The sequence below is a fragment of the Lutra lutra genome, chromosome 6, assembly GCF_902655055.1.
Source record: "Lutra lutra chromosome 6, mLutLut1.2, whole genome shotgun sequence".
Taxonomy (NCBI): domain Eukaryota; kingdom Metazoa; phylum Chordata; class Mammalia; order Carnivora; family Mustelidae; genus Lutra; species Lutra lutra.
In genome coordinates, this window is record NC_062283.1 from 59,609,074 (window position 1) to 59,626,086 (window position 17,013).

General features: G+C 43.9%; 1 protein-coding gene across 3 annotated transcripts in view; it reads left to right on the top strand.

The window, feature by feature from the left end:
- The window catches only part of RCAN2 (regulator of calcineurin 2), a 268,960-nt gene that overhangs the window by 162,250 nt on the left and 89,697 nt on the right, over window positions 1-17,013 (top strand). The window contains exon 1 of one of the 3 annotated variants that reach the window (XM_047733368.1): window positions 11,915-12,185. The exons of the other annotated variants lie outside the window; for them this stretch is intronic. Within the exon in view, the coding sequence (XP_047589324.1) occupies window positions 12,099-12,185 (87 nt within the window). The 5' untranslated portion in view covers window positions 11,915-12,098. Of the gene's footprint in view, window positions 1-11,914; window positions 12,186-17,013 lie in introns of those variants that run through there. 3 annotated transcript variants of the gene reach the window in all.

The window sequence follows — 17,013 nt, forward strand, 5'->3', positions numbered from 1 at the left end:
CACTAAGTCACAGGAACAGTTAGATACCACTCAGGGCAACAGAAAAAAAGTGATGAGTCTGATGGCTGTGGGTTCCAGTGGTAGCATGCTATTTCATTTTTTCCTACAGCATCATCTCAGAGGTTATCTTCTGTAGTTCAGACCCTCTTCATTCCAACCTAGTTTCTGAAGCTGTTTCTCAGAATTGTTAATTCTGTAAGAGCCTCCTGCTAACTTCCTTATCTGCTGCTATTCTGTTCATTAGCCCAGAGCAGTTTCTGTCATTTAAAACAGTGGTAGACATTGGTGGATGCCCACCCAGCATCCATCCCTCTCCTAACCCAGATACTCGCTTTCACATCCGTCCATTCTCATGCAACTCTACTTCAAGGAAAACCAACACCACTTCTTACTGGAGGAGTAGATCTAAATTGGCTTCAGCCAGTTGGTATATTCCTTACCTCTCCAGCCACTTTCATGTTCAGAGGTGAACAGGTGACCAAAGTGGGCCAGTTGTAGAATGAAATAGAGGCAGTGCTTGCTCCTGGAAGCCATCTGGGAATCAACTTTAGAATGACATTGACCTTCAGAGGACAGAGTCAGAGAGACAGGGCCCTTTGACAACCTCACTGAGCCTCTAGATCAGCCAGCCCCTCTGGGCTGCCAGAGGAAGGAACCAAAGGTGACTGGGGTTATGATGCAAAATGACTGGGTGGAAGGTGTTGTCAGAGTCGAGAAAGGGAGCACAGCAGACTTGGTTAGATTAGAAGTTCAGGTCCAAAAATGGTACGTTTTCTTTTCCAGAAGTATTTTGCATTTCTTAAGTTGTTAGTTTCAAATAAAGAGTTAGACTTATCAAATATTTCCATGTATTTACATGTCTAACTAAAGCTTCAGCCTTTTTAAAGGAGAGTAGAGGTAGTTGTAGAGAATGACCACTGTTCATAGGTTTGCATGTCATTTTTGCCCATGTCTTAGGCTTTAACATGGGAAGGAGAATGGCCTGAGGTGGGGGCATGTTTCTAGGGTTTTAACTAGTCAGAACTCTAACAGTTTTGCAATAATGTCCATACCTGATTAATATCTCTTACCTATTACCACTACAAGTCATAATCTCAGATTTTACCCTTACCCTTGTCTTTTTTTTTTTTTAAGATTTTATTTATTTGACAGAGGGATCACAAGTAGGCAGAGAGGCAGACAGAGAGAGAGAGAGGGAAGCAGGCCCCCTGCCGAGCAGAGAGCCTGATGCGGGACTCGATCCCAGGACTCTGGGATCATGACCTGAGCCGAAGGCAGAGGCTTAACCCACCGAGCCACCCAGGCGCCCCTACCCTTCTCTTTTTGATTTTTTTTTGTTGTTGTTGTTGTTAATGTAAAGATTAGTGATATTAGCTAAAGACTGAAATGAACAACTGTGAATTTGTATATGTCAGGGATATATAAAAACTAATCACATTTTAACATACCTAAGTTATTTCAGATAAAGTTGACACTCTTTTTTTTTTAATTTTATTTTTTATAAACATATAATATATTTTTATCCCCAGGGGTACAGGTCTGTGAATCGCCAGGTTTACACACTTCACAGCACTCACCATAGCACATACCCTCCCCAATGTCCATAATCCCACCCCCCCTCTCTAAAGTTGACACTCTTGACCCAGGCTTGGAACCTTAGAATCTCCTTCTCTCCCTGCCTCCCCTCATCCTTTTCCTGGTATCTCCAACCTGCCTCCCTCCTCATGTTACTCCCCACCCCCCGACTATTACATTGGCATCCAATTAATTGTTAAATCCTAAACATTCTATCTATCTCCATGGTGTTTCTCATATCCACCCTTTTCCTTACATTACTATTCCATCTCCATAATCCAGCCCCTCGGTGCCTCTGACAAAAGTCTATAATTATGAAAATTTATAGTCCTTCTTCACTCCAGATCAACCTAGTGCACAGATCTTCTCATAATCTTTTGAAAGATCCCATACATTACTGAGTGAAATATTATCACTATTTGCCCTGTTATTCAAAGTCCTCATCTATGTGACCATGACCTCCCTTTATTTTATTTCATTTTTTTAAAGATTTTATTTATTTATTTGACACACAGAGAGAGATCACAAATAGGCAGAGAGGCAGTCAGAGAGAGGGGGAAGCAGGCTCCCCGCTGAGCAGAGAGCCCCATGTGGGGCTCGATCCCAGGACCCTGAGATCATGACCTGAGCCAAAGGCAGAGGCTTTAACCCACTGAGCCACCCAGGTGCCCTCCATGATCTCCCTTTAGATCTTATAACTCACTATGGCCCTCTTCACTGTTCCCATTCCAACTAAATGGCCTATTCACTGGTCTTAAAACCCCTAATCTTTCTCACAGACCTAGATCCATCTTAGTTCTACCCTGTATCCATATCAAATGCCCTCCTCTTTCATGAAGGCTTTCTTGATTTTTATTAAAGACTGACTGATTGAGAGAGAGAGGAAGAAAACACAGAAGGGAGGGGCAGAGGAAGAAGAGAGAGTCCCAAGCAAACTCCATGCTAAGCACGGAGCCCAACACAGGGCTTGACACAAGGCTCAATCCTATGCCCTGAGATCACAACCTGAGCCAAAACCAAGAGTCAGTTGCTTAACCAACTATACCACCCAGGCGCCCCAGGACTTTCTTGATTTTGCTGGTAGATGAAATCTTTCATGTCTATAAGAAACCCACTCTTGTCACTGGCACCATCTCCTTGAAGATGAGACTTTGATACTTTCCAATCCAGACTTCACATCACCGCTACAGTGCTTTCAAAAGTACAGAAGTGTTCATGTTCTGGCCCCCAGAAAGTTAAAGTTTATGTAGCAGAGAAGTTAAGAGTTCACACTTTGAAGATAAGTGGTTTGGATTTAACCTAGCTCTACCACCTTCTACTGTTTGATCTCAGGTAAATGACTTCTTCATTCTCTAAATGGGGCCTATTGTGAAGTCCAAATAATGCAATGCTAATGAATTAGGTTAGCCCTAATGAAATGATGTATGACAGGATGATAAATTCCAAGTTGCAGCTGAGACACAATAAAATAATAAATATGACAGTCCAAGTAGAGGTAGGTATCAGAACAATATACAGATTTTCAAAGCAGGTGATCAAATGTTAGTTAGATAACTCCAGAACCTCAGAAGGGAATTAGCAGGCAAAGCCATCGGAGATGGGAGGATGATTCTATGAGGAGGTTTTCTTTGAGAGACCCATCCTGGGACTCCTGCTGGTACTTCTGGAGGGCTTTAGGATAGCGCCAGCTCCCTCACCCCTAATGTAAATAGGAGGAGGGGTAGTTTCAATGAGACCATTGGAAAACCTGATGAATGACTCCCACTTTGTCATCCCCTTTGTCCCCTGTTATTTAATCTAGAGCTCTGTGTGTGTGTGCGTGCACATGTATGTGAGTTAGCTAGGACTTTTTTGGTTGTCAGTGACAGAAATAGTATCTGAATTAGTTTGCAGAAAGAGGGAGGCATTGGTTGGAATAATACTAGAATATCATGGATATTCTCCTGACCCAGTTTGGTTTGGAAAATCCTCACAAGAACTCTGACTGGCTTGGTCTGATTAGGGCTGTCTCAGATGAATCCAGGATGGAAGGAGGAGGAGCCGTTCCCAGAGAAGTGCATATGCAAAGACAGGAGGGCCAAGCAAACAGCCTATTTGTTTTTCATCCCTGTCATTTTTCAAGTACGTCAGCTTCTTAGGCATCATATTGCCTCTTGTAAAAATGCACTGTCGGATTCAGATGTGGAGGTTAGAAAGGAGAAATGTGTCTTCTTAAAGGAGGGGTCAAGGCAGGGATAAGACCCTGGGAACTGGGGAAGAGGGCAAGGCAAAGAAGAATTGATGGTAGCTTCTGAGCGTGCCAGTTGGAATTAGCTGCCAGGAATTTGTTGGCCCTCCGTAGGGGCTACCTGGGCAGTGATGGAGTGGCCGTCCTTGAGTCTGAACGAGGGCACTGCAGCTGCCTAATGGTATGGGGCTGGCTGCTGCAGCCTGGGGACATGGGGTTTTGTGTCCCTCCTTCTCCCCTTTCAGTGTCGCTCTCACTTCTTATGGACCTCCCCTACCCCCACCTCACCATCCTTACTGCCCAGGGACCTGAGGCACCTTCATTGGCCTCACTCTTCCTTCTCAGGCTCATTCTCCTCCGCAGAGACCGTTTTATACACTTACGTCCTGTCCGCATCCCCCGCAGCACTTGCCCGAAGTTGCCACTCAGCGCAAAAGGATTTCACTTATTCAGTTATCATTCACCCAACACATGTTCACTGGGCTCTCATTGTGCACCAGGCCCCATCATAGGCGTGTAGGGAAACCACAGTGAACAAGGTAGGGGAGCCCTGCCCTCATGGAGCTTGCATTCCCATGGGAGAGATATAACAAAACTACACAAATAAACGGAGACCATCAGTTAGTGATAAGTGCTTTGAAGAGAAATAAAACAGAGGAAGAAAACACTGAGAGGGTGCTCCTTAGAGACCGATGAGGACAGACTTCGCTGACATGGGCCACTGAGCAGAAACTGCCTTCTGTGGAGGAGGGAGCCCTGCTAAGATGGGGGACATGACATTCAAAGCAAGAGACCTGTGCTGACCAGACCTAAGTGAGGTATCACAGAATAAGAAGAAACGCAAGTGGCTCTTAACCACAGGAGAAAATGTTTCACTTTGCTCGTAAGAGTCATGCCAGCAAAGCTCATCGAGGCCTGTTGGTGTGTGTTTCAGATGTGTTGCTTGCTCAGGTGAGAAACAGAACCTGAATTAGCCAGAGAAAAGATGGGTGGGGGAGGGGATTGACTATAACAATGCTGTACTAGTACACTTACAGAAAGATCCGTAAACGTGCCCATCATAAAATAAGTTCAAATCAAAGCTCCACACTAGACTAACTGCGTCTTGCTCACCCAATGGGCAAATGTCCAGTACATTCCACAACATGTGCTGCAGGGAATTGCTGGTCGGGAAGCAAAAATGGCACAACCCCTATGGAGGAGAGGTTGACTGGCTCTAGCAAAAATCACACGTACATTTGCCTTTTAACCCAGCAATTCCACTTCTAGAGTCTGTCCCAAAGCATGAAAAGGCATGAGCAAAGTCTACCCATGGCTGCACTATTTAGTAGCAAAAGACTGGAAACAATCCTATGTCTATCAACAGGGGCCTAGTTTCACAAACTTCTTAAAGCCACATGGTGGAATACTATATAGCTATAAAAAGAACAGGAATATTTCTATGTATTACTATGGAATGATCTCTAGGGTCACATGTTTTAGACATGACAAAGTGCAAATGTGCTCTCATTTGTCTAAGAAGGAGGGGGAAAATATTATACATCTATATTTGCTAGTCTTGCTGTCTTTTGTAACAAAAGAATGGGTAAACAATAAAGGTGAAATAGCAATGACTTGTATGGAAGGGAGGGAGGGGATGGGGTGGAGGAGACAGAGATAGAAGCTCAATTTCTTTGTAGATTTGTAGTTTTGATTTTGTGAACCGTGCAATATTTTTTATAATTATAAAACAAAATTAAGTTTAATGGAAATGATAATCCTTATGAATTCAAAGATGTTACTTTGGGAAAAAAGAAAACAAATTTGGAGACATTTTAGAGACAAATGAACCTTACAAAGTAAATGTTTCTAAAAGTAAAAATTTTTGAAACCAATGAACCTAACATGTTATCCAGTTGGTGGGACAGTGGAAATATTTCAAATGACTGTAAGACACAGTAACTTGTATCTCCTTTATGGGATATACCCAAAGAACAAAAAGAACTGGGAAAAAAAATCTTAAATTGTTCTTTGTAGTATTAATAATGTGATTCCAAGGCTGCTGTACAGATAGAGTAAGATAAGTCAAATAAATAATTATATTTTTGGTAATGACCAAGATATTTGGTGTAGAAGAAAGGGGATACAGATAAAAGACTGATACGTCTCAGCAAAAACACTGTAGTCTTGGGTTTGAAATCATCAGTCTGAACCCATATGTTATCTTTTAAATATATTTATATGATTCCTAGCTCTGTCCACTGAGGTGCTTATAAACAATAACCAACCCAGAGCAAAGAACACCTCTCTGTAAGTATATAAATCATGACCTGGAAATATGTTAAAATACTTGTTAAATGGAACAGAGGCTCCTTGGAGAAATTGTTGATTCTTTATCTGAAACAGGTAATGGACAAGATGAGCCTGGAATATCTTGTCATGCCAGAAGGAGAGGTAGCCCTCGAAGACATTGGGATTGTGTCAAAAGGACACCAGAACCAACCTGATTAGACTCTCACCAGCCAAAATGGGCAATTGAAGCATCAATAAAATAAAACTACAGTGGATTTAAACCCACTATTGGACTCTCACCAGCCAAAGATGGTCCATTATTATTAATAAAACTACTCTGTATTTAAACTCACTAAATATATGTAATTTTTGAGTTCATAATGATACTTAAAAAAAAAAAACAAACAAACCCCAATGATCTTCTTTGAAGGATAATAAGGAAACTAATTATTTTTAAAAACTAGCTAATAAAGGAAAAGAGTAAAGTTTGTATTTTGCCCATCTTACACAAATGTAGATGAGTAGTTCCTCTTCGTGGAATTAGTCCATGAACACATGAAGAAGGAGTACCATTATTTTGCAAATCCTAAAGAAAGAATGAGTCTAGGCATTTGCATGAAAGGAGAGACAGCCTGGTGTTACCTACCCCCTAATAGAAGAATACACCATCTAGGAAGGAGTCTTGCCACACCTGAATCCACCAAGCTTCTGGATCTAACTAACAGGACCTACAGGTAACAGAGGAACCAGTTAAATAATACTATGTGGAGCTCATCATGAAAACCTGACAAGGGGAAACTCTAAAGGACAAATAATATGGTTTCATCATCAACAACAAACTGCAAGGAAGGAAAAAAAAAAACCTGCAAGGAAGGAAAAAAAAAAAAAAGCGGGCGGGGATGTGGGAGAATTCTATAGATTAAAAGAGAGATGAAAGACACCAGAGCTTGGATCCCAGTTTAGACCAACCAGCTTAACAAATGAAAGGAAGGAAGGAAGGAAGGGGACAGAGGGATGAGACTGGGGAGGAAGCAGAGAGAGGATGAGAAGAAAGAGAACATTGGTAGTTGGGAGCAATGTGCACACTGGCAGGATATTTGATGGTATACTGAGGAAGTAGTCTTTGTTTTGGGTTGTGTGATGATAGATATTTTGATTTCCAAAGAGAAACCCTTATCTTTTTGAGAGATACACTGAAACATTTACAGATGAAATAAACGATGTCAGATATGTGCTTCTAAATAACTGGGAGGGAGGGAGGACCTGCCGAGTGATCCTCAGACCTGGCCTGCACTGGAATCACCTGGAGGCTTACTAAAATGCAGATGCCGGCCTCACCTCCAGAGATTCTGATTCGGTCTTGGGTGGGACTCAAGAATTTGCCTTTCTAGCAAGTTTCCAGGTGACGCTAATGCTGTTGGTGGGGACCACACTCTGAGACCCACTGGCAGAGAGGAAGCAAGATTGGCCCCCCAAGTTATTCTTGCCCCTGGCTGGTGGGGATGTGAAGGCTTATTATTATGTTCTCTCTAGTTCTGGATATGTTTGAGAGTTTCTATAATAAATATTAAAAACAAGTGATACCAAAAGACACATAGTGAGGCAAAGCCTTTGACATCCCACAGCTTCCCTGGGAATATCTGTGCTCATTAGCAAGGCAGATTTGGCTGCTTCTTCTGGATTGAAAGGTTCACATCTCCTCCTGCCTGCTTAGAGGCGACTATAAGAGTTGCCTGGCCAGAGGGGCAGGAAAGTGATCTTTGTCTAAAGGGTCCGCATCATGTTGCATCCTTTTTTTAATGTGGTCAGTCATTGGAAGAGCAGTGCTTTGGATGAATCCTGTGATTTATGGCTACTTCAGCTGGGAAGGGTGCTGCTGAGCAGAGCTGTACCAGGGTTCAGCAGTCAGGATTGGGGGCAGTCACTGAACTTCTGTACCCATATACCTTCCTGCAAGGACCTTTCTGTAACTCCTAGATCAGAAGGCCCCTCTTCCGGGTTGCGTCCCTCTACTTATCTTTGAAGATGCATTCATTCATTTACTTATCTGTTCATGCATCAGATACTTAGTAGAACACCTCCTAAGTGTCAGGCGCTCCTCTAGCCCTTGAGAAGAAGCCATGAACAGAATAGGCAGAAACCTCTGCTTTTGTGGAGATTAAATTCTAGTTGGAGGAACAAACAGACAATACATAAGTGAACAGTAATTTCGGAGAGTGAAAAGTGTCATGAATAAAATTAAAATGAAGATGCTGGGCTGGGGATTGATTCTGTGTGCGTGGACGTGCATGAGCATGTATGTGCACACACTTTATTTTCGGTCATCAGGGAGAGTTTCTCCAAGGAGATGGTATGTGAGCTGGTAGATGGATCATAGGAAGGATCCAGCTACGAAGGCGATCTGGATATATTCAGACAAAGACAACAGCAAGTACAGAGGCTCTGAGATGAGAAAGAGGTTGGCATTTTGGAATGCCAAGAAAACCAGTGGGTCTGGGACACAGAGAGCCCAGGGGAAGATGGTATGAGATGAGGTGGGAGAGTAGGTAGGAGCCAGGATATGTACGGCCTTACAGTCATCAGCCTGGGTATTTATATATCCTAGACACCTCCAAGCCCGTCAGTCATCTCCCAGCTATAAAAAATACACTCTGTCTAGAGAAACAGGACACCGTTTTTAAAAGGAAGCCTCCTAGGGGCTCTGGTCTATAGGAAAATGACTGCTTTTGTAAAGGAAATAGATATCCAATTTCTTGAACGAATCTATTTTAAAAAACCAATAGTTTTGTTTTAGAATCGCCATATGCTCTCAATGCATATAATTCCACTCTAAAAACACTATTTACTCGACTTAATGTTTGGTCCCCTTGTTAAAATACTGATTCCTCGGTGATGGGTAATACCCTGAGTTATCAGTCATTTCCTGCTAATATAAATGAGTTGACAGCTATAAAGGATCCAAGACAGCTTGAAAAAGAGTTTTACAGGAGGAAAGCATAAAGTTAGTGGCTTCTGGAGCAGGGGAAGGAATCTCCAGGACAGAAACACACCAGAAGGGAGAAACTGAGGATGCGTCAGAAAAAAAGACTTCTTTTAGAATTTTGAGTGGGTCTCTGCCTCCTGAATAGGCTATTGTCCTCCAGCCAAGACTCGTCATAGCAGGGCTTTTTTTCTTGAAATAACCTGTGTGAATCCTTTCTAGCTCTTTCGTACATAGAAAGTGTGAAAGAATGCAGATGCCGATGATTACAATGCATCGCTCTTATTGTCCTGCTGTTTCCTGATGGGCTCTGGACATACACGCTGGACCTAATCTCTGCAGATGAAATGTTTTCAGGACTGAAACGGTGGTCTGCTGGAGGTCGCTCAGTCAGCTGATGTGAACAGCCATAGGAATCACTTCCCAACTTTGCATTTGAGTGACTTCTTTATCAGTTGCTTGAAATCAGCCCTGATGAGAATATTTACACCACAGGGGTACCTGGGTGGCTCAGTGGGTTAAGCCTCTACCTTCAGCTCAGGTCATGATCTCAGGGTCCTGGGATCAAGCCCCTCATCGGGCTCTCTGCTCAGCAGGGAGCCTGCTTCCTCCTCTCTCTGCCTGCCTCACTGCCTACTTGTGATCTCTGTCTGTCAAATAAATAAATAAAATCTTTTTTAAAAATTAAGAAAAAAGAATATTTACGCCACAGAAATCAGCAAACACGACACATTGGGCTTTTCTTTTCAGAGAGTCTATTGTTAGATACATACCAGCATGCTGCTGGTATGAAATTTTTAAAAAGTCAATTTTAGCATACGCATGGCATATGGAAAGAGTAGTTGTGTCTTTGTTTTGCCTCTTGAACAGATGTCTTGACAGTATTCCAAATTATATTCATCTTTGTATATACTTTACATTTTAGCTGTATTGATGTATATATAAGTTCCATTTATGTTCTCAAAAACTTCTCGCATTCCATGGTCAACTAAGTAGGCACTAAGGGTCCTGCAAGGCTTTGGGTGATCTGGCTCTTCTCCTTTGTCTACCCCTGGATCTAGTCAAATTTAAGTTTTGGTGTGCCTTGCCCCTCAAATAACCTATTCTTTTTTTGGTCTGAGCATTTCTAGTGTACTCCCCTTGTCTGATGGGCTCCTCTCCCCTACTCTGTCTACCCCTTCTCTGTCTACCGTAGCCTTACCCATGTTTCAGGATTAGAGCAGAGGCCATGCCCTCCTTCTTGATGCTCTCCTGCCACAGCTGCTATCGTGATCCGTTACTCTTCCTCCAGAGCTGCCACTAAATGCTGCCACCATCGCGACCGCCACTGCCACATTGTATAGATGTTTGTCTCCATGTCTTATCTCCTTTGCTGGATTTTAAACCCCATGAGGATAGTGAATTTTGCTTATTCATCATTTTATCCTCAAGAGCATCTGGGGCAGCACTTTGCAGACAGTCATCACTCAATAAGTGTTAGTTAAATGATCTGCATATATGACTTCCTGTTGCCCATAGTGCTCTGGACAACATAGTAGGTGCCGCACAGACACACACAGATACACACACACACACGCACACAAAATTTCATCAGCCCAAGTATTTGTATTTGTGGACTGCTTTCATTTAACACGGAAAATCTCTTATTGAAGGGGAGTGCCAGGTCCAAATGTAGTCCAGTGAGGTCCAACCACAAAACTTATACTAAAGTCCGAAAAGTCACCTTTGTCATCTGCGTGCAAAATCGGAACACTTTGTCCAATCATGTATTAGAAAGTCATCCATCTGTTGCAAATCATGACGCTCTGATGGCCACCAAAGCTGCCACTGCACTCCTACGGGGAATAAATCCTGCTAGAATGTTCTACTGGGACTTTCACAGCTATTGATAAAAATAAGAACTGGTCTGATATTTTTCTCTTTGCTCACCCCTACTGTCAAAAAAAGCTGTGCCTGTTGAGTTGATTCATTCATTAAACAGTTATTGCCTTCTTTTTCCACTCTGCTCAAGTCTCAGATACAAAGGTGAATTATCCACGGCCCTGCCTCTCTGCGATTCACAATCAAGAAAGAGGGATCAAAAAAAGCAACCAGACATGTTCAAAGTCTCAGGCGAAATAGAGTCCCGAGGCTCTGACAATGACCCACATCGGTGCATTTGCCCATTAGACTCTGCCATCTGTCCCCGCATGAGACGTTGGCTGTAACTCCTTTTCCACGATTGCTTTTTGTTTGAATGACCTTGGAGATAGTCTGAAATCTCGTGCTTGGAAGGGTGCCTTTAGAGTTACTGGTCTGCACTTCTGTGCTTCAAATAGAATTTCACAAACCTCTAATTATCTTCTCCTACCAGGCCGTCTAAATGACTGACGACCGGCTCCTTAGTCACTCCAGGAATGGATTTCTATTCAGCCCGTGCCCGGGATGCATTAGGGTGCCGGAACATGTGTGGCCGCTCCAAGCGGCTCAGGGCAAATTAACAGAAGCCAAGCAATTTGCAAAATGCCTCAACTTCCTGCTCATCTCCGAGGCAGAAAACTGTCACACCTTAACCTCAGGAGGTTCATCTGCGGAATTATTTCCGTACCCTCCCAAGGCAGAGCCTCTCGTGTCAGATTCTCCCCCCTTGCTTTTTGCAAACATAAGCACTCGGCTGAAACGACAGCTATGACTCAGTTCCTAGCTAACGCTGCCTGAATTGATTTAGTCTGAGTTCAGATTTAGCACATAATCATGTTCAGTTTGCTCCACTGCACTGCCTAGAGATAAAAGGCTTGGGGGGAAAAAACGCTTCAGTTTGTGTCAGTCTTTGTGGTGATGTCATTGCCATGAGAGAGCCGGGCCGTTCATTACTCCGCTGTGCTGTGCAGACTCAGACTCGAGCTGCGTGCGTGCAGAGGGAGCGGGCTCCAGGTGCCGAGCGCTGGCCATCCCCAGGGCGAGGCGGCACCCGGGGCCGGCCACGGCGACATCCGCCTGGAGGCTCTTCCCATCGCACACAGCTCTGAGGTTGCCTAGCTCTTGACTGAAAAATCGGGAGGGGGAATGCCAGCCCCTAGCATGGACTGTGATGTTTCCACTCTGGTTGCCTGTGTGGTGGATGTCGAGGTCTTTACCAATCAGGAGGTTAAGGTATGCAACCTGCGATCTTCCTTTTCATTGTTGCTGTTAGTGAAGCTGCTTGGCGGAGCCTTTTTAGCTTACGGAGACAGGACTTTGGGTTATAGTTTTCAGCTCACAGTCTGCGCTAGGAATGCAAGTGGTGAGTGCATGCCTCCGTTAATTAGAATAAGTTAGAAGAGGAACCGGCATATGGATTTCCAATGTGATAAGGTCAACCACTGTCTGTTTTGTTATTTTTTTTTTCCTTATCTTTTTTGTTAGGTGATCCCCAGGGATCCCTTTCTCAGTAGACATGTTTTCGTAGTCTCGTATCTGTGTGTCAGTAAGGAGAATGTGCCGGTCCTTAAATGTTGAGAGGGGTACTGAGCATGGATTAAATGAAGAAAACACACGTAATAATAAACGTCGCACCCAGGACACCCTGAGAGTGGGACAGTAACCCCTTCAGGGAACGTCACTGAACTATGCCATGATGTGGACTTCCGAGGGAACAAAAGCTGTTCTACAGATGACAGTTTCAATCTCCAGCTCTCTGGAAGTCAAAGTTGGAGAGCAGCCGCCAAAATTTTCTTTGTCAGGCAAAGGAAGCAAGTCATTTTCCCTCAGCAGCTGTCCGTCAAAGAAAGTTCAGGCATAAATCAATTTTGCATCTTGAGATGTAGAATTCCAGACCCTGGGTCCCCACAAATTGTCTGCAGCTATCGTTTAACTGACTAGGTAACTGTCCCCTGATGATAGCTGGTCTTTTTTATTCCCCCCTCCCCATTTGGTTTTATATTATGAGGAAGATTCCATGCTTGTAAAATGGGGATTTTGATTTCTTCTCTTGTATTGCAAAGAAGAGCCAGCCTCTTACTTGAACAGTTCACACACAGAGAAAGGACAGTTACTCATTGTGTAACAGGAGGAAGCAAAGGGGAATTACACTGCGTAATCATTTTCCGTCCTCCCCTTAGCCTGTACTTAAAGGAAGACCCTGCATTCTGCATTGTTGAGCGTGTGTAGGTGACACTCCGGGGGCTTCCCAGGTGGGGATTTATGCGATCACTAGCATAACACTTGGCTCCGTCATTCGGGACTGCGGTTTTGAACCCTCTCCTGACATGGGTTCAAGAATCCCGATTTGTTGTTCCTGCATAATTCAGATGCGTGGGTCCGTGTTTACCAGTTCTGCTGGTGTTGTGCCTGTGTCTCCCACCTGTCATATTGAGGTTCAGAGAATTAGAACATCACGGTTTGGCGCTGTCTCTGCATGTGTCCGGGATGGAAACATGCGTGCAGGGACTGCCGGTCCCGCTGGTCAGACCTGCCGTGAGCACTCCGGGAGAGAGAGAGCAGCCATGAGAGCCCCTCCAGTTTAAAGCCAACTTCACGTCCGGTGTGGGTGGCTGGACAGAGAGACATTTCCAAGAAACTGCTGGAACAGAATGACATGCCTGTCAAGTCAAACTTCGTAGTTCCCCTCTGTCCTTAACAATTCTCTGTCGATGACACGCATGCTCTGCCAACATCTTCAGATAATCTGGACTTTTTTTAGTCCGAGAAGCGATAGTGAGAACACATTTATTCGGGATCTGCATTATGCCAGGCATTGTGTTTATTCAGGAAGGAGCTTACAATAGGCTTATATGATGGATGGGTCAGTGATAAAGACACACAGTATTTCTTAAACACAGAGTGTCTTGTGGAATTAAGGGGACACGGGATTTTTACAGCTGGTTGTCGTTAGGCGGCTGGGATGGCTTTGTGGAGGGAGTGATCCTTGAACTTGAAGGTGGGTAGATTTTGATGCAGAAGAGGGGAGGCATGGGGATGGAAAGCATTCCATTTTGCAGTCGAGTGAGCGGATGCATTTGACTGCAGTAGGCTCTCTGGGAGGGATTGGAGGGGAAAACAGGGGAGTGAGTCATGGCCGGATTATAAAGCAGCTGACACTGTTCATCAGAAATTTATGGGGCTTTCTGGCAAGGCTCTCTTCAGAAAGATGTGTTAGATGTCTTTACTGCTAAACACCATTGAATCACAATGGATTTGTCTCTTTGGGGCAAGTTATCTAAGCTTTCTTGTGCCTTATTCTCTCACCAGTAATGTAGATATAATAGTAGTTTCTACCTCACTGGCTTAGTAGGAGGATTAAAGAAAATTATAAATGTGAGATAATTAACCCAGTACTTGGCACATATTTAGTGTTCAAGAATGGTTAGCTCTAGCCATAACTGTCCCCATCATGCTTTTAGACATCCTCTAAAGGTGATAGGTTCCTTTTGCTAGTTAACTGGAATGTCGTAACTCCAGGTGAGTTTACAGTGACAATCCAGGACACAGAACCTGTTTTCCCTCCCAAATCTCCAAACACACACACATGCATGCGCACACACACATACACACACACACTAGCAACAGAAAACACAGCTCTTCCTTTTAGACACTTAATCCTTTACTGTAAAACGGTGACATTATTATCGAGCAGAGATCTACTTTGTGCTTCTTAAAAAGGAGGGAAAAATGCATAAACTAAGGGGGGCCCAAAGAGGTTTGTTGAGAAAAACCACGTGTTCCTTGTTTAAAAGTGAGCATTCCTTGTTGTCAGGAAGAGACATTCAAATGTGAAATTCTGGCACCAGTTTCTCCAAAGGTAAATTTCATTAATCACTAATTTCCAATACACAGTGGAGCCAGAAGTTCCTTTCTTCAAAGTCTTTAATATTTATGGTTAGAGAAAAGGGAGGCACCCGGGGTGGGGGGACAGGGTGGGGGCGGGGGAGGCTGATTGTCTCACGTGCCTGCATCCAGGTTGCTTGATCTCAGGCTTTCTTGCGTTTTACAGACTCTCCCTTTATGTATGTAGTGCTCTTGGGAAAGCGACCATACCGGGGTGATGCCACCAGCAGGCACTCTTCAGAAATGCAGTGGCTTATTTGAAAGGAATGGAGACATGCGCAAATGTAATATCCTATTGCAACTGAGAAAACCTTATCCTCAATAGGGGATCTCAGCTGGTTGCCTTGAGGGCCCTTTGGGTTCCAGTGCCCTAAATTTCATCAAAACTGCTAGAGGAATAATACCAAGAAGAGGAGGAAATCAGCCAGATAGAGTTCTGCCATATTTGTCTTTCTCCAGAAATTCCATTCGTGCTGCTATGAACTTAGCTGTCTGTTTTATGGCATAAGAGTGCTCAGAAAGATAAAGAAATTTTAAGTTCTCCAATAGAAGGAAAATGATACGATGAAAGGTAGATTGTGTGTGTGTCTAAGTGTGTAGGGTCGGTTTTGTACAGTGTTCTTCCCATATTTCTGAAAATGGTCTTCCTCCTCCACAAGGAGCCAAATCCTTGGGAAAATGAAAGGGCTCCAAATATGTGTAATGAAATTTATATTTCACTTCGGTCCAGTGGTTCTTAAACCTGGTGGCTCAGTTGGTTGGGTGACTGCCTTCAGCTCAGGTCATGATCCTGGAGTCCTGGGATCGAGTCCTACATCAGGCTCCCTGCTCGGTGGGGAGTCTGCTTCTGCTGACCTCTCTCCTCTCATGCTCTCTCTCTCTCTCTCTCTCTCAAATGAATAAATAAAATCTTAAAAAAAAAAATTACGAAGCCCAAGCCCAAACCCAGAACTTGGCTGGTGTGAATGGAGCCCAGAGACGGATTATCCTGTAAAGTCAGGATCTTGCCTCTTCTAGGCTCAGATGGGTGCAGGTAGGGTCAGTCAAGAAGTCCCTAGAGTAAACCTCTGCTTAAACACTATGATCCGTATCCCGCAAATGAAGCTTTGACATATGCAATTGTAGAGGCAGTGTCTCTAAGCAATCAGCAATGTTGAGACTCACCCAACACATTTTGACCAGTTCCCCACACCTGCAGTTCCTCCACCTGGTTCCCAGCCAATGATAAACACTCTTGTCCACTGCTGGCCACTGTGGGTGCCTTCCCAGAGCTACAGAGGCAGCCTGCAGAGGAATGTTCCCCTCCCCTTGGGGAAAGCCAAGCTTGGGGCCATCCCTCCTCTGCTTCTCTGCAATGGAAGCTTCCTCTACAGAAAAGAGGTGAGTGCCTCCTCTCTGGGCTAGAGGGCTTCTGTTTCATATTCCATGGATCCAGTCTTTTCTCCATGGGCATTCATATGGGGGACAAAGGTCTCTCAGAGCTCCTTTCTGCTCATGAGGAAATAGGCAGAAGGCATGACACGTCTTATTAGAAGAACAAAAGTTTCAAAGACTCTTGGAGCTAGACATTTGTTCATTCCTTCAAAAACATATGTGTGATGCACTGAACTATTTGCCAGGCAATGTTTCAGGCACTGGGAGGTGGTCAAGACCGACGTCCCTGCCCCCACAGACAGCAGGGGAGGTAGACAAATCAGCCAGTAAACAGATAAATGTATTCTGTAATTTCAGGTATGATAAGGGCTATGAGGAAAAATGAAGCCGTAAGAGGATAAATTGTTGGAGGAGGGGTTGCTTTGGGGGGGGGGGGTCCTTTGAGCTCTGATTTCCTAAATTTTCTCAAAGCTGCAAGAGCAGTAGTACCAGAAAGACGACAAAATCAGGCAAATAGAGTTCTGCCATATTTGTCTTTCTCCAGAAATTCCACTGATCACTTTTTGAATGGATGGCCAGTGGAACCACTTCTGGGAAGTGACAGTTTATTAAATGTCATTGTTCTGATGTCATTCAGAGATCTAAATGAAGTGAGTGAGAGAGCCATACATAGATCTGAGGGCAGAGCATTCCAGGAACAGTAGGTGCAAAGAGAGGCCATCTTATTTGAAGTTCTTATATTTTACTCAGCCCCTCACTTAACCTATTTCTACCATTCATTCATTCATGGACCTACTGAGGC